Source organism: Lontra canadensis, unplaced genomic scaffold (genome assembly GCF_010015895.1).
Source record: "Lontra canadensis isolate GAN:19392208 unplaced genomic scaffold, GSC_riverotter_1.0 scaffold50, whole genome shotgun sequence".
Taxonomy (NCBI): Eukaryota; Metazoa; Chordata; class Mammalia; order Carnivora; family Mustelidae; genus Lontra; species Lontra canadensis.
Genome location: NW_022631044.1, coordinates 3,673,125 through 3,690,869, shown reverse-complemented (window position 1 = coordinate 3,690,869; position 17,745 = coordinate 3,673,125). Strand labels below are relative to the sequence as shown.

General features: G+C 43.8%; 1 protein-coding gene across 1 annotated transcript in view; it reads left to right on the top strand.

The window, feature by feature from the left end:
- The window catches only part of ANTXR1 (ANTXR cell adhesion molecule 1), a 210,337-nt gene extending 193,652 nt beyond the window's left edge, over positions 1–16,685 (top strand). The window contains exon 18 of the mRNA XM_032873745.1: positions 15,421–16,685. Within this exon, the coding sequence (XP_032729636.1) occupies positions 15,421–15,681 (261 nt within the window). The 3' untranslated portion in view covers positions 15,682–16,685. The remainder of the gene's footprint in view (positions 1–15,420) is intronic.
- Positions 16,686–17,745: the final 1,060 nt, after the last annotated feature.

The following is a 17,745-nucleotide window of genomic DNA, read 5'->3' as shown; positions in this document are numbered from 1 at the left end:
GTGAACTGGAAGGAGGTGGTAAGCATGGCAGCAGAAGGGGGAATAAGGCCAAACCACTAGCACCCCCCACACACACACACACTGCAGGGTCTTTGGAGACAGAACAAAGATGGGTCTTACTCAGCATGAGGTCACCTTTCTTTCCTCTGGACTGTCTGGATTTACAGGGTTTATTTGGGTTCTCCGCCTGAATTCACTTCAGAGCTGATCGCTGTGAGCAGGCCAGGGACCCAGCTAGGAGACACCCTTCCAGGTATACACACACACACACACACACAATCGGTAACCTAGAGGCTGGGGAAATACCAAGGAACACAGTGCAGAGGCAGCAGCGTTGAGGGGAAACCATTCAAGGCTCAGAGTCAGACCAATCCAGATTGAATCCTATTTCCTCCATTCACTATTTGTATGGCCCTGGGCTTAGCCTTCAAGAGCCTCCATTTCTTTGTCTATGAAATGGGGATAGTAATACCCACCTTCCAAGGTTGGGATGAGGTTTCATAATAACACAGATAGGGCTTGGATAAGTCACGGCTGTCAAAGTTATAACAATGAGCACCCTGTGCCCATTCGATAGGCTTTTAAGCTTATTCATGGGATACAAATAGGATCATAACATTCCCAGGGCTTAACACAGCCATTTGACAAAAGTTGCCCCATGTTCCTGGGAAGTATGGTCCGCTTCTTCATTCCTTTAAGATCCCTCCTACACTCTCACTAAATATCAGTCTAACAAACCACTTCTTTTAGACCCTACAGAACACAGGCTCAGCCCAGCCTGGGGAGAATTATCGCAAATATTTCTTTAGTGCAGCCTGAATTCGTGAGGTGTTTCCAAAATGGAAAGGAGGCATTTTGATACTGCGTCCTGGTCTCATTTCAGATCCAACTCTACATGGTCTCATAATTAGGAAGAATATTGGGTCCCAGTGGAGGCCTGAAACCAATTTTGAGGTTGGATAACTTAAAATTAATGCTTTTTACCCCTAAATGAAACCCAGATTTTCAGTGCTATAAATTTTCCATTTCTGTGTCTGGCTGATCGCAAACATCAGCCATGATATTTTAGGGTTTCGACTACTGTCTTCCTTTGGTTTCAATTTGAGAGGCGCTCTGGCAGGAACATACCAGCCCCTACCTGAAGAGCACATGAGTCCAGGAAAATTGAGAGGGCTCCTCTGAGCCAGCTGGGTAGAGATCAGCCTATGTCAATTTGGAGCAGGTACCCAACTACCTGGTCAAAATTTAAGAGGCATGCCAAAGACTAGCCTGCTCCCGGAAGATCACCAGAACAGCACCCCAGATGATCAGTACTGGGGCAACTCCTTCAGAATTACACACTGTTTTCAGGAGGTTCCTTTTAGAAGTAATATCATTTAGGTTAGAGGTTCAGCTGATCTAGAAAAGTCTCAAAATAATATAGGTTTAAACAGGATAGAACCCTTTTCCTCCCCTCTGGGAAGAAGCTGTCCAGGGTCAGGATGGTGGCTTCATGCGCTCAGGCACCTAGGCTTCCTCTCGTGTTTCTTCATCCCTATGTGTGACTCTTATCTGCAGACTCCAAAAAAGGAAAAGGGGAGGGTATGCCCCTTCCTCTTAAGGCACAGCCTAGAATTTGTACGCATCACCTCTGCTCACATCCAACCGGTCGGAATATAGGTTACATCGCCACACCTCAATGCAAAGGAGGCCACCCCCATCTGCAAATTCACGCACCACAGCGGGTCAGGTCTTTCAGCCGCATTCACCACCTCTTGAACTGATTTATGCAAGGGAGGCTGGGAAATGTAGTGAATGCGAGATGTTCCCATGCACAGTGAAATTCAGCAGTTCTCCTTCTGAAAGAAGAATGTGAACATGGATATGGAATATAATTAGCCACCTCTGTTATAGTTTACATTTGTGTCCATGGAAAGAAGTATGTGTTAAGGAATAAGCCTTCATAGTGGACCCAGCACACGGATCAGATTAGAGATAGGTCACATAGAAAGCACCGAGAAGGACTGAAAGGGGAGGCACACAGGATAAGCAAGTTTTGACTGGAAGGAAGACCAGGGAGATGGGACCCTTCTCCAGGAAGGGCAGCTGAAGGGCACTGACATTCCAAGGAAGGAACAAGTAGAGACATGGAAAGCTAGAAAAGAATGGTGGCAGCACAGATGTACTGGGACCCAAAGCAAATCCTCAAATGTACAATATTCTTGGTGGCCAACTCTACGAAGGAGCTATACCTCTTGAACCATTTGCCCTAGATTCAGCCCAGTCTAAAAGCACATGTCATTCAAAAGAAAGAGTTGAGAGGGGCGCCTGGATGGCTCCGTTAGTTAAGGGTCTGCCTTCGGCTCAGGTCATGATCCCAGTATTCTAGGATCAAACCCCAAGTGGGCTCCCTGCTCAGTGGGGATTCTCCCTCTCCCTCTGTTCCTCCCCACCCCTCTCATGCTCTCTCACACACACTCTCTCTCTCCCTCTCAAATAAATAAACAAACAAACAAACAAATAGTCTTAAGAAAGAAGAAGGAAGGAAGGCAGGACAGATGGACAGATGGAAGGAAGGAAGGGAGGGAGGGAGAGTTGAGAGTCAAACAGACCTGAATTCAAATCTCTATTCCATCATTTGCTGGCAGAAAGACCCTGGGCAAATTCCTTTCTGTTCCAAGCCTGTTTCTCCATTTTTGAATCAGGGCACTAATACTAACCACTCATGTTATGAAGAGTGCAAAATGAGACAATGTCTATAAAAGAACTAGTACGCAGCCTGGCACAGTGGATGCGCTCAGTGAAGAGTAGAGGTGAACATCATGAAACTTTTCGCTTCGTCACAAGCACGGGTCCCACAGATAGGGAGCTGAGCCTTTCGGACAGGGTCATGGATAGGAAGATGGTACACTGAGAACCTAGGGAACACATACACATTTAGGATGCCACCTGCCAATACAATGTTGTCATCATAAAAGTATTGTTCTCTTGTGAAATCAATATTCCCAGTCTGGGGAGGGCACTTTGGCTGCTACCAGGCAGAGGAAAAGAACTCATTCTAAAGGTGGGATTCCTCACACTGTACCAAAGAAGAAGGCAAACCTTCATGCATGAGCTTCCATAAACAGAGCAGGATGAGGCTAGAGCTTTACAACAGAGGAATAAGTAATTTCATGATTTCACATTTTGACAGCCAAACTAAATAATGCTGCAGGCCAAGCCAGCACTGTCAGCTTATCTTCTGGCATCACTTTTTTAAGGCAAATACCTCAACATAAATAAAATAATGATTATATTAATGACCTTTCTAAGTAGTGAGAACCATTTAACTGAGGACATGGACAGGGCTGTGAAAATGTTCTCAAGATTGTTAACCGAGAGAGAAGCTTCAGAAGAAAATAGTTCATCCTGGGTCAGACTTCCACTCACTCAGCAGGACCCGGCCACAGTTTTTTTCTTAAATCTTAAAAAATGTAGATTAAAGCACCATTATTGCTGAGACTCATGAAAATGTCGAGTAAAACCAGACTCTAAAACGACGCAGCTTAGCAGGACCCCTGGTGCATAGAGTGGACTTGATGCCCTCAAGGAAGAGGGGATGGTCAACACCCATGGCTGGTTTTCCTTAAAAGCAAAATTAAGAAACATTAGAGTATGCTACCCTGGGTCAGACCTTTCAGACCTACTTCCTCTTGAGCCAACAAATACTTTCAACTAATTCCACCTCTAAGGTATACTTCCTGTAGTATTTCCGCTTATGTCTTTGCCTTGCTATCTAGAAATTCAGCCTGAATTTTTAGAGCCGGTCCCCACTAACAGCACTGTGGCCACCTGATCGCTCTCTTCCTGGATCTCCTTTCTCGAATTCTATTTTGTATTTTTTTTTTTTAATTTCTCAGAACTAGACAGAGGCAGACAACCATGCCATGGTTTTCTACATAATGGTGAGTCTTGAAAGAGGGTATTTAAGCATCAGAATGTGAAGGTTCATTGGTAAAACAATTCGTTATGGCACCGTGTGGATTTCTTTGTTGCCTGCACTGGTTTGTCGAACTTTAAAAGATTGCCTTGTCAGAACGGCAATTTGAACACACGTGTTAAACTTGACTGCAGAATCAGGGCAGACTTTCTAGCTGGGAGCTACCCACTGGCAGCCTGGGCAGAGGTGAGAGGGTGTCTCGGGCCCAACTCACACGAGGAGGCTTGCAAGTGTGTAAACAGGCAATATCTTCTCATTATTGCAACATCTTTCCCAGTCCTCTCCCAGTTTGGCCTTTGCTCATCATCACAACAGCCTACATTTCATAATTAGTCGTGCGGGGTGATATCAAGAAACAGAAAGGGAAATGTGTGATGGTTGCCCTTGGGGTCATATCTTTGTCTCATCCAGGGATCTCATTTTTCTCCAGGAGGCCCTTGATTTCTAGTGATGTGAAATTCTAGCCAAGCAGGCAATAAGTAGAGCACAGATCTGAATCTTTACTAGACAACTTTGGGAAGGGTGCCAAGTTAAGAATGCAAAAAACAGAGGAAACCTACAACAACCACCATTTTCAGCTCTACAAACCAGGAATGACCTGCCCAGACAAAGAGATGAGCTGCTGCTCATTTCAGTATTGCTCCATAACAAACCACTCCAAAACACAATGGCTTTGAACAACAGTTTGCTGTTTTCTCTTACAGTTCTGTGGGTTGACCATATAATTCTCACTTGGCATCTCCAATGAAGTTGCCATCAGAGAGTGGCTAGGGCTGGAGTCAAAAGGAGGTTGACTGGGCTAGACATTAAAGAAGGTTGCTTCCCTCACTTGTCTGTCCTCCACCATCCTCCACATGGCATAGAGGAGAGTAGGGCAGAGGACCATGGAGTAGCCTGGACTTCTTACATGGAGGCTCAGGGCCTCAAAACCAGGAAGCAGAGTTACAGGTGTCTTAATGTTTGGCTCAAAGCTAGCACAACATCACTTTCATCAGATTCCATTATTCCAAACTGTTACAAGCCAACCCAGCATGGAGGGATAGAGAAATAGACTCCTCCTCCCCATGGGGGTGTGGCCTCTGCACACGGGAGAGAAGGAATTAATACCAGACATCTTTCCAGACAAGCTACCACCAAACTAGGAGAGAGAATTTTTTTTAGAACAAAAGAAATTTGGGCAGCTCAGTGGGTTAAGCCTCCTCCTTCGGCTCAGATCATGGTCTCGGGGTTCTGGGATAGAATCCCGCATTGGGCTCTCTGCTCAGCAGGGAGGCTGCTTCCCCACCCCCACCTGCCTCTCTGCCTAATTGTGAGATCTCTCTCTTTCTGTCAAATAAATAAATAAAATCTTTAAAAAAAAAAAAAAGAACAAAAGAAATTCTCTCTACCTCGACTACTCTGAGGAAGACCCACTCCCTACTGTTCTTGAGTGGCCCAATGACTAAGCAGCAAAGTAAAATTTGAGCTAATATAATTGTTTAAAATATCAAGGGGGGATACTTAATAAACCCACAGCACCCTTAGACTTTAGCAGAGCAAGCAGATTAAACAAACAAGCAATATAGAGGCTTTACTCTAATTAAAAAATGACTAGTGAATATTTATCTAACAGTGCAGCCATCAAATTGAGAATTCACATTACTTTTAAAACTTATAAAAATTAACTATAACTTAGGCAAGAAAGAAAACCTGTAAAAAGAGAGAAAGTATTTTTATAGGCCACAAAAAAAAAAAGAAAAAAGCTGGAAATTGATAAGAGATTAAACATTTTTTAAAGCACTCATAAATTACTGTTGAGTCTAAGAGGAAATCAAAACTACAAATATGGGATTTTAGAAAATAATGACAATTAGAACACCACAGTAAAAACTTAGAGGTTTGGAAAACTCATAGCCTTAAATTTTTTTATTATTAAACAAGAAAAATAAAAATAAATGAGCTAAGTATTCAGTTAAAACTTAGAAAAGAATATGAAATCTACAGAAAGCAGAAACAAGGACTCTATGAATATAAGAACAAATTAATGAAAATAAAGCAAAATCAGTAGAACTGAGAAATAAGTCTCAAGATTTTTGGGAAATGTTAATATCATTGGCAAGTCTTTGAAAGTCAAAAAAAAGTCAAAATGTGCAAACATGTATAATGTTAATGATTACAAAAGAGATATCACCACAAATAGAATTAACTGTGAGAATATCCTTCATGCCAAGCACAAACCTACACAAATGCTTTAAAAATCTTGATAAAATGAATGGTTTTCTAAGAAAGGATAAATTATGGAAATGAACTCACAAACAGTACAAAACCTGAATAAGTCAATACCTGTGGCAAAAACTTTTAAGGTCATCCAAGAACTGCATTCTAGAAAAACAGCATCTCTGGAAAGATTTAGAGAGAATTTTCTCATGCTCTCAATGAACAAATAACTCCTATGCTATTTCAAAAATATAGAATATATTAAGAAATGAAAATCTTCCCCATTTCTTTCGTAAAGTTAACATAATCTTGAAAAAAAATAACACACACAAAAAAAGGTGGCCAATCTCACATAGGAAGTTGGATACAGAAATCCCAAGTCAAAGATTAACCACTGATTCTAGAACTTCCCAGAAGTTTATTGAAGACGTGTTAGGGAAAATCAGAAGTTAGATGGACTCTTAATGCCCAATAAAGAATTTAATAACTGCATTTGGTGCTTCCATGTGATAGACAATTATGCAATCATTGCAAATCATACCAAAATTGGCAGGGAAGAAATGGTCACAGCATATCATTTAAAAACTTTTGTATAGAACGATTCCCATTTTTATAAATTCATGCACCACTGTGTGTGTATGTGTGTGTGTGTGTGGTCTGAAAGAATAAGCACAACATGGTAATGCTCTAAGGGTTAGAACTTAAAATCCTTCTCTTCTTCTCTTCTTTTTCGTTCTTCTGTACATTTTCCAAATTTTCCACAAAGAAAATATAGAACTTTGTAATCAGATGAAAAAAAGGGAATTTTAATTTTTAAAAAACTTTTTTTTATTTATTAATTGAGAGAGAGAGAGAGCCTGAGCAGAGGGGAGGGTCAGAAGGAGAGAGAAAAGCAGACTCCTGCTGGAGAGGGAGCCCAACACAGGGGGCTCGATCCCAGCACCCCAGGATCATGACCTGAGCCAAAGGCAGATGCTTAACCAACAGAGCCACCCAGGCGCCCTGAATTTTATTCTTAAATAACTCATATCTCAGTAGTAATCCTTCAGAAGTCCTGTGCCTGCACCTGTCCCATTTTTATTTCTGCCCCTTCGTTTTCCTAGTTTCTTTTTATTACCAAATGTTTCCTTTCTGCTTTCATCTTACCCTCAGTTTTGGCCTCCAAAGAAGTTATTATGGAAAGCATGCCAGCACATGTGTCAGCAAAATGAATAAAAAAACTAAAAGTGTTGACCTTGGATCCTTTCACACGAACAGCACATAAAAGGGAGGCTGCTGTGTGAGATTTATGGGAAGGGCAAGTTTGAGGTGGAGGGAAGGCAGTCAAGAAGGACCACCACCACTCACAGCACACCCTTCCTGTTGCCCCCAGCTCCAGCTCTGGGGAAGGGGAAAGAAGCAAGACAGGTATCTCTATGCCATTTTGTCCCTGTCATGAAAGTGGGCCTATGAATGAATGCTGTCAAACAAAGAGCCAGAGTACAGGGGTTTCCTTTCAAAAATGGACCAAAGCTGAAGTGTAGGGTTCAAAGAAAGAGAAGGAAATGGGATGGCAGAAACAAAACAAAACCCCATAGGGGCTTGTTCATGCTGAGGCACTTGGGTATTTCCTACAGAAAGTGGGAAGGCATTGAAGAGTTTAAGCAGTAAGTCAACTTTGAATGTGTGTCTATGTGTATATAAAATTTTACAAATATATGCATATATACCTCTTATATATGTGTGTAAACATCCATGTATATATGTATGTATGTACAGATTTTCATTTATGTGTGTATGTGTATAAATTTCATCTGGGAACCAAAACGTAACTGGAAAAGAGAAAGGCTAAAAACAGGAAAGCCAGTTTACTTACTGGCCCAAGTTATAGAAGACTGAGTGACAGTGAGGGTAAGGAGGAGTGAATGGATATGAAAGGTCTTTTAGAGATAGAATCAGAACTCTGTTTCTGACTGCCTCAGTTAGTAACTTAGTTGTAATTCCAAATACAGAGAAGAGAGAATCTGAGTGGCCTAACTCAGGTTAGGTGCTCACCTGTGGTCCAATCAACTATGGTCAAGGCCAGGGTCATGGAACACAAATATAGTTGTTATGGGATGTTTATGGGATTAATTGACTGATATCTCTCTCCTCCTCCTGACTGATATCTCTCCTCCTCTCTCTCTCTCCTATTTTTCAAGAGAGCAGGGGCTGTTTTTGGCTGCTCCTCACTGAATTCAGCACCTTATAAGGTGTCCAGAACATAGCTGGCACTCAAAAACCATTTGTCAAAAGAATGAATGTACAAATAATGAATGGAGAGAAACATACAGGGGATCGGAGGCACTATTAAGTCACCTAATCCAGCCCTCCATCCATTCATTACTCATGTGTCTCATTTATCACTAGAGCACCAACTTCAGCAGGATTACGTCAATTGCCTTCAATACCCCAGTGAGCTTTTGTGGTCTAGCCTAAGAACCAACCCCCATATACAAGAGTGACTTAAGTGAGAAACTATGCTAATTCTAAACTGACTTGAAACAAACCTTGAAAACCCCATCCATTTGTAACTTGAAAAATACCTCCAAACAAGACAATCAATAGAAGAACCGAGCTAAAGAGAAAAGGTATTTGTCAGAAGAAACTTGGCATACATGTTACACTTTTTCCATCTGATTATTTTAGTCTTCTTCCTGTGAAATCCAATTTTCTTAAGTGACCTCTGTTCATAGGAAACTATTTGGTTTAATCTCTGGGAGCCATAGCATATTTTTAACCATCTCCAAAGGCCAGCTCCCTCTCCAATGAGCGTGCCTGATACCCAAACAGATGTTTTATAACACTCAGCACACATGAGCTCACCACTGGCAAGTCTTTTGCACACAATCAGCCCACAGCTCTTCTCACATCTCCCCTGTCATGCCACAGACCCAAATGCAGGACTCAGAGGCAAGCTTGAGTTCTTACCACAGTAATCAAAGAGCAGAAGATGGAGAGTCCAGTTTTGAATTTTCAACTTATTAATATTTTATAAATCTAATGATGAACCCAAAACTATGCAATACAAAGAGTTAGCCAAATTCATTAGTATAAAAAGACTTGCAAACTGGCTGTCCCCAGAGAATTCAGATTACAGTATCTGAGCAAAAGTCTCAAAAGCAACTCAAATTTTGATGGACCTATAAAATATCAGGGCTGAAAGGCCCCGTGGATATTGTCAAGCTAGTTCAAGAACTTTATTTTATATATGAAGACACTTAGGCCCATAGAGAGAAAGGGACTTACTCAAGGTTTTATAATGAGTGTGTGAGTTGTAGAACTGGTGGTAGAACTCTGCCTCCCAGCCCTGACCCACAGAGCAGAAGACAGCCCCACACCACCAGTTTCCCGACTCTCTCCCCGATGGACCATCAGTGTCCATGGGGAAGCTAGGAAGAAGGCAGAACCCAGTCAACGAGATCTTTCATCTTTCATGACTAGGCCATGATTATTCAGAATGTGTCACCTCCAACTAAGATAAAGAGTTTTGTTGAAAAACGGTTTCATCAGACAAATCAATCAAAAGTAACCCAAAAAAAGTATTCTTAGAGGTAACATGTCAACATTTCTAGTGTGGAAATCAAGGGGAACACATAGCATTCATGGCACCCCTTCCCCAATAGCCTAGAAGATAGCCCAATGAGACCATGAGGGCGTGACTGAGGAGACCTAAGTTCATAACTGCAAGCTCATGGGCCTTTGATCCTTTGAGAACCTAAACTTGCAGGGGAAAATCTGAGCTTTCTCAGAAGGCTTGCTCCACCTCAGAAACCCTTGGAGATATAAACAGTACTTGTTGAGCACCAACTTAAATTTAATAAATAAATAATAAATATTTAATAAATATTAAATAAATTTATAAATATCTCCAGAGGAGAAGACCCAGAGGCCTCCTCAGAGATACTCACCCACCAGTTGGGCAACAATGTCGACAGAGAAGAATACCAGATGGCACGTTATCTTTCATTCAACAAATTTTTGCACAGGACTTCAGGTGGGCCAAGTTGGACATCTGCAATAAAAAAACAAAAAATCAATTGAAATATGTAAGCAAGGACCAAATCACAAAGAGCTGCATATGCCATCAGAGGTATTTAGATTTTATTCTAAAGATAACAAGGAGCCACTGAAGGATTTTGAGCTAGGCGTTGAATTGACCATACTTGTGTTCTGGAAAGATCTCTTGACAGCTACATCAAGAGCTGATGGATTGTGGCCAAGAGCTACCCTGTATGATACCATCTACAAGTGAGTCAGGAAAATATTTACATTATTAGTCTATATTCAGGATAACAGAGGAAAAAAGGATAAGTGCCTAAGGCAAGCAGAGCTGTTTTTAATCCCACTTCTACCATTTACCCCTCTATCATCTTGGGCGCTGTATTTAAATAAGCCTGTGCCCTCAGTCTCCTTTCTGTACAGTGAAAATAATGAGTAAAAATGCTGTGCCTAGACATTCCTAATAATCCTCTCAACACCATTAGATTCAGTCAAATCAAAATGGCGCTTTCTAGCCTAGGAGAAAAGCCACCTAACATCCTGCTAAGACACCACTTAGCAGGAGATATTACTACATTTTCTTCTTCGAATTTAACCAGAGTATTTTGTTGCTAATGTGTGAAAATAATTGGCACTTGTACTTTGTAAATGAGCAAGCCGAAGTAAACTGAGGTCAAAGCCGAACACTGGATCCAAATCAAGCCTCCCAAAAACAATCCTGCAAAGAATTTAACTGGGTTACAAAGACCAGGGTATGAACTGAGAGCTCCAGTCGTCCTAGCAACCTTTTAAGCAAACACTGGTGCAGATTTGCTGGCATATATGACACTGAGAACATCTGGCCTTTCTATTATCCTCTCACAAGCAAAAAATGATGTCGTGTAAACTGATCTTTAGGCCAATTATATGGTCTAAGTGTTACAGTGTTTGTGTTGGCTCCTCCGGTTCCAGGTTTTAAGAACTTAATTTGTAGCCACACCCCTCCCCGAAGTCCTAATTGCATCTTACTGTAACTGACCTCAGGGATTCGTTTGTGCCAAGTCTGCACCTTTCTTCAGGACGATAAATATGTGTAGATGCATCATAGTCAACTGTGTGTGCAAAGCATGGTGGGAGGTCCTATAGGAATCAGTTACAGGAGTTTCGTGCCATGGGAAGGTAGAGAGAGGGCATAAGACAGTGGACTCTGGGGACGGCTCTGGTCCCATGTTCAGGGCTACATTCCCCCGTCCTACACCAGCTTTGTTATGGAAGCCAGGTGCGCACTGTGGAGGCTCTAGGCTGCCACTCACTTAGAAGGCACTAAACTAGGAGTCAGAAAACCTGATCCTACCTCCAACTGGCCTTCCTACCCTACACAAATTCATTATTGTGTCTGAGCATCTGTTTCTCCATCTAGACTCCATTTCATTTACAAACTCCATGTGGTAGGCATTGTTCCAAGGCATTCATCAACATTGATTAAGTTAATCCTCGTAATGACTCTAAGTGGCAGGCGACATTATTCTCTCCATCCCATGTCACGCAGTGGGGGCATGGAGGAGACAGTGAGCTGGCCCCCACCCAGTCTTGGCTGCTTACTAAGAGCTCTGGGCTGCTGTGCTCAGCTCTAATGGGCTGGGGTACCCAATGAACCATAGCCTAGTGGTCTGGAGCTGGAGACACATGAGTGCCCCTGGACTACTACTGACCACAGGAAAGGGGCTTCTTGCCTCTCTCCCTCCCCACCCCACCCCATCCTTCTGTTGCTTTGGTCAAGAGGCCATGACAGCAGCTGGAGGGACTGGCCTAAGGAGGTCTTTCTCCCACCTCACTCCCATCCACCACCTCCACAGCTGACAGATGTGAGAGAACATCTTTTATTCTGTGGAATCCTTTCACACTTTCTTGAAGACATATGGCGATCCTAATCTGGGTTATGAACCGATGTACTGGTAGAAGAAGGCTGGGAGCTCCTGATTTTGTCTCTGGACAAAATAGCCTCTGATAAAAATATTAGCATTACAGTGTGTGAAACAGTAAACAGTCCTCTGAATTAGCATCCCTCCTCTCTCTACTGCAGCCCCCGAACCCCTACCCCAGGGAGGGAGCTGTGGGATGGCCAGCCCTCAGGGAAATCTGAAGCCATATGGGGACTTGACCCCAGGCACCAGCAACTCCATCTTCAGGATCAGAATTCTCCTTCATCTTTAGAGGAAATGAATCTTTTGAGCCTCTTTATCTGACTTGGCCTGTCTAGGAACAAAGGGCAGAATATGTAGTACAGTAAATCCCAACTCTGAGTCGTCCATTACAGGAATTTATCACAGATGGTAATCATTAGGACTTTAACATTCTTGAAGGAAAGAGCTTTATCCAGAATTATAAATAAACTATTCCCAAGGCTTAGATTTATAAAGCTGTGCTAAAAAACAAAATTCAACTGAATAAAATTTAAAGATCTTATTGGCTTTACTCAACAATTCATGAATCAGGCTATATCCCAGCTAGCAAATAGAAAGGAGCTCCAAGGAGCTGTACAAAATGGAGACTTTTATAGGCCGAAGGGGGCAGGGACAGGAAAGAGTGGGTTACCTCATCTTTCTTTGAGGGACAGAAGGGACCTTTCAGGCAGATTGCCTCACTAATGCTGGCAAGGAAATTCCAGATTGACAGGTTTAAGATTACACTTCTGGGAATGTTTGAAACTGCAATTAAGTTAGGTATTGAATCTTGATTTGCTGACATGGGGATTAGCATAGGTGACTCCATTTTAGGCCTGTTGTCTTTTTTAAATAGCTGTAAGAGGATTGCTTAGGGGGGGCCTGGGTGGCTCAGTCATTAAGTGTCTGCCTTCGGTTCAAGTCATGATCCCGGGGTCCTGGGATCAAGCCCCACATTGGGCACCCTGCTCAGAGGGGAGCTTTCCTTCTCCCTTTGTCCTTCCCCCACCCCTGCTCCTTCTCTCTCTCCTTCCCTCTCTCTCAAATAAAAAAAAAAGAATCTTAAAAAAAAAAAAAAAAAGGAGGGCTTCTTGGACAACTGGGAACTTACAGCACTGGGTTACAAAGTTTAGGTTTAACCTGCGAGAGCTTCACACTGACTGACCTGGGAATTCTGGGCAATGCCGTGAGGAGATGAGGACTTACTTCTGCAGTTAGCTGGCCCCTAATCAGAATTTAACAAGGTTAGGCCTTGTTCTAATCTCATGAAATGCAAACTCAGAGGAATGGGGTGCTGGCATCTAAATATGGCATTGTAATTCCTAAGCCAATGGTGGAGCAGCAGAGTGTAAAACAAGGCTGCTGCCTTCCAGAAGTTTCTCATCTGGTCAAGGAGGCAAGGCATTCACCAATCAAACAACTAGAGATTATAGTTTGTAGGCTTCTGTGTGTGACATAGACTGTAACTAGAGAATCCAAGGAGGGAAGAAAAGGCTCCATGAAGGCTGGAGAAAGATGGGGGAGGGGGAGGGGGAAGGAAGGGACTGACTTAGGACTCAGATGAGTGGGGTGGGTGCATGTGAAGCCAGGTTGGCTCAGCCTCCACTGTCTCCCACAATGCATCGTGTCCCTGCTATGACTCTCGGCCCGAGCCACGTCTCAGGTCATGCACTTGTATCTCCTATAGGTGATTGTGCCTTAAATTCCACAAACTCGCCCTCTTCATTCCCCCTCGACCCCTTCCTCCAAAGGCCTGTAAAGGCAAAGTCCAGCCTCTCTAGACATATCCCATCCAGGGCAGATGCCCCATGCTGGGCATCCATCCTGGAGGGTGAAGCTGGGAAAAACCCACCCACCAGCTCCAGCCCCAGTATAGCATCGTATCAGGTTAGAATGAGCAGGAGAGAGAGAGAAAGGGGCAGGACAGCCTGGAAGTCATGCGCCCCCACCCCACCTCCTTGGGGGGCAGGGATTCTGCAGGCATCCAGGACACATAGTAGAAGGGACAACAAGGTGTCCTGCAGGCTCAGGACATTTGGAGGAAGGCTAGGACCCCACAAGGGTGGGTCTACATCCTGCCCAAGCAAGGCAGGAGAGTCTGATGCCAAAAGTGAATGGAGCACAGGCACAGGAAGGAGAATGTCATCCGTTGGGGGAGGGGGATGGCAGGGCAGGGAGGACTGACTTTGGAGAGCTGAGAGGTGACACCACAAAGGAGAGAGGGCTACTTGGGCTGGCTGCAGGTTCTGGACTTTCTAGAGGCTGCTATAGGGCCTCTAGGTATCTGCTCTGCATTGTCTAGTGAGGTCCCCAGGAAGGAGGGCAGCAAGGGGAGGCTAGGGAATCAGAATTCAGGGCAGATGTCTGCTTTGCAATGAAATATCCCCAGGCTCTAACTCTTAAGAACCTAAGCATGTCTGAACAGGTGCAGCAGCATCTGGAAGAAGCGGGACTTCCCCAACCAGATCAAGAGCAGGAGAAATTATTCATGACGGAGCTTTGGGGATGGCAGGGGCATGGAGGGGGAGGCTGGATCGACTGGTGTATGTCCACAGCAGGAAGGGGAGCTGCCTCCTTAAGTCACCCCTCAGCGCCAATGGCTGAAGGGGGCAGAAGTTGATGGGGAGAGGCAAATGCATGAGCACCTCTTAGAGTCACCCTGGTTTGCCACCTTCATGACAGCACAGATCACAGACTGACTGAGCTCGAGTTACAGTACAGGAAAAGCTCATGGTGTCTGCCTGCTACTGCCTCCAGGAGTATCACCAAAAGCAGTTGAAACAAGTTCCCTTTGTTTAAAAAATGTGGAGTCCCCTGCCTCCTTAGAAGACATGAGCGTGTGGTAGCAAGAAGAGAGGTTCTGGAGCCTCTTTGGGATTCAGTCACCAACCGCCACCTCTTCCTGGTTAAGCGGTCTTGGGAAAGGCATTTAATGTTTCTGAGCGTCAGTTTCCCCACCTATGAACTATGAATATTTGATAACAGTTCCTGGCTGGCAAGGCTGTTGAGATGAAATCCGATGACCTCTGTAAACAGCTTGACCCCACGTGTCCAGTTAAGGTCAGTTCCCTCTTCTTCCTCCCCTTTGAGAGAGAGCCTCCAGGAAAATGGATTTAACCAATAATTTTACAACACAGTAAGCCCAGAAAAAAAAGAAATGGGGAATTTATTTGTTAAGTTCTACCATATGTCAGGAAAGTATTGTCATAAACATTGTGTCTGCTTTCTACGTGTTTCTTTCAAGCTGCCCACCGGGCCTCCCTTCTGCCCTGATGTAAACAGCAAATATCAGCTCACATGTCTTTCTCTCTGATTCTCTTCCAGGGGCGCTGTATCAACTTCACCAGAGTCAAGAACAATCAGCCCACCAAGTACCCTCTCAACAACGCCTACCACACCACCTCACCGCCTCCTGCCCCCATTTATACCCCCCCACCCCCTGCTCCCCATTGCCCTCCCCCACCCCCCAGTGCTCCCACCCCTCCAATTCCATCCCCACCTTCCACCCTTCCCCCTCCTCCTCAGGCTCCACCTCCCAACAGGGCGCCACCCCCCTCCCGACCTCCCCCTAGGCCTTCTGTCTAGAGCCCAAAGTTCATGCTCTGGGCTCTTAGAAACTTTGGGGAGGAGGCTCCTCTGTGGTGTTAGAATAAGTCTTTCCAGTTAGGGGAGGCTTCTGCTTTGGAAATGAGTGGTGATAAAGCCCACTGACCTTCACACACCTTAAAAATTGGTATGTAATGCCAATACATCGACAATTGTGATCAGCAGAAGAAACAGAAAATTTGAAATGCCTGAAAACAAATGATGAGGCACCTACAGTCACAATTATAGCCAGCCAGCCATCATCTCTAGAAGGTTCCAGAGACAGCGAAACTGCTGAGATGCTCTTAAATGGGATTGTGTCTCTTGGAGACCAATAAGAAAATCATTTCTCTGAGGGTGAAACATAGTCGGATGGATGAGAAGTAACACTGCTGGGTTTCTAAATGCTGCCTTCCCTCCTCCAACTCCATCACTTGACCCAGGACCCTTGGTCTAGGAACCAAGGAATCTTCACCCAAGAAGGTGAAAACACTCTGCCTACAACTTTAGGAAAAGCTTGGGGTCCCCATTGTGGCAAGAAACTCAACATCAGACAGGTCTCCAAAAGCATGTTTGCCTGGGATTTGCAAAGGAGTAAAAACATACGCCTTATTTTCCTTTCCAATTCTCCCAGTTTTCAAGCGAGAAAGAGAGCAGGTGTTTACAGATGGAAAAAGTTATGTTGCCACGTTGCTGTGTAAGTGAAATCAGGTGTGTGCATTGACTGGCGAGTACTGATGAGAGCATCAGACAGTTTCTAAAACCCACAGGCCACGAGCAGCTAGCGGTGGCTGGCTTTGGCCCGATATGGTCCACTAATCAACAGACAATGGCATTGTTGAAGAGCAACCTGTTAATGATTCATGTTAAAAATCAAGATTAGGCTTCAGTTTAAATCAGTTAAGATATGAAAAAAATGACTAATCCCATTTTTCAGAGACAAATGTGAGTTGATCTTCCCAAAATGGCATCACTAGCACCTACCATACAATCTCGTGGTTCGTTCCTTCCTTCCTTCCTTCCTTCCTTCCTTCCTTCCTTCCTTCCTTCCTTTCTTTCTTTCTTGGTAAAGTTGTATACCAGAGATTTGTAGGTAGAGTTGAGAGACAATGGTCATAACATAATATGGAAACCATCTCCAGGTTCTTTAATTAACCACACAAAAAAAGCCATGTATGTGTAGATGCAAATATATTTCTCCTTGGCTTTCAACATACTCATAAATATAAGCTGTCAACCCAGAAGGAATATACTAGATGTTCTGCCTGAAATTCCCACCAGGCCTGGGATCCACCCCATTCCTCCAAGTCTTTCTGAATCTGTTGTCATCAGTAAGCCCTATAATCGCTTTCTAAACATTGGGCTTCATCATCCAGGGTGAAAACAGAGGGCCTCCGGCACCCCCATTCAAAATTATCTCCCCCTCCAGCTTTCTGCAGGTCTTAAAATTCCTCTCCCAAACTGCTCAAAGTCTTAAATCTTTTCTGGAACAAAGCAGAATATAAAATGAATATAAACTTGGTGCTTTGGGTTATGGTCTCCAAATATCCTTCAAGAACCTATCAAACCAGCCTGATTCTTACATCTTACTTAGAACAGAAACATAAGGACCTGGCATGCATTCCATCAACACCAATTCTTGTAGCCATGGCAGACATTGTTCATCAATCATAGCACTATCCATGAAGCCCAACAATTTCTTCACAATCCTCACACCACAAGTTCAAGGAGCCACCATTAATCCAGTCAGAATTTGAGAGAGAGATGAGCCCTATTTTCCATCCCTACTTTAGAAAGCAGAAACAAACAGGAATTGCTCAGAGGAATGGGGAATCCTTGGGCATAAAAGGTACAGTCAGGGGAACACAGATCTCGGCAGTGCCTTAGTGGGGGACCACATGCACTAAATCCACAGCGCCAATGCCAAACTGACACATCTCTAAGTGTACCTCAGACCCAGCCTTTCTCCCAGCCTGCCACTTCCAAATGCCCAGCCTTCTCATAGAGCTAAAGTCAGAGATGGTTTCCAGGACTTAGGAAAGCAACCTCCCTTTGCCATCCCCT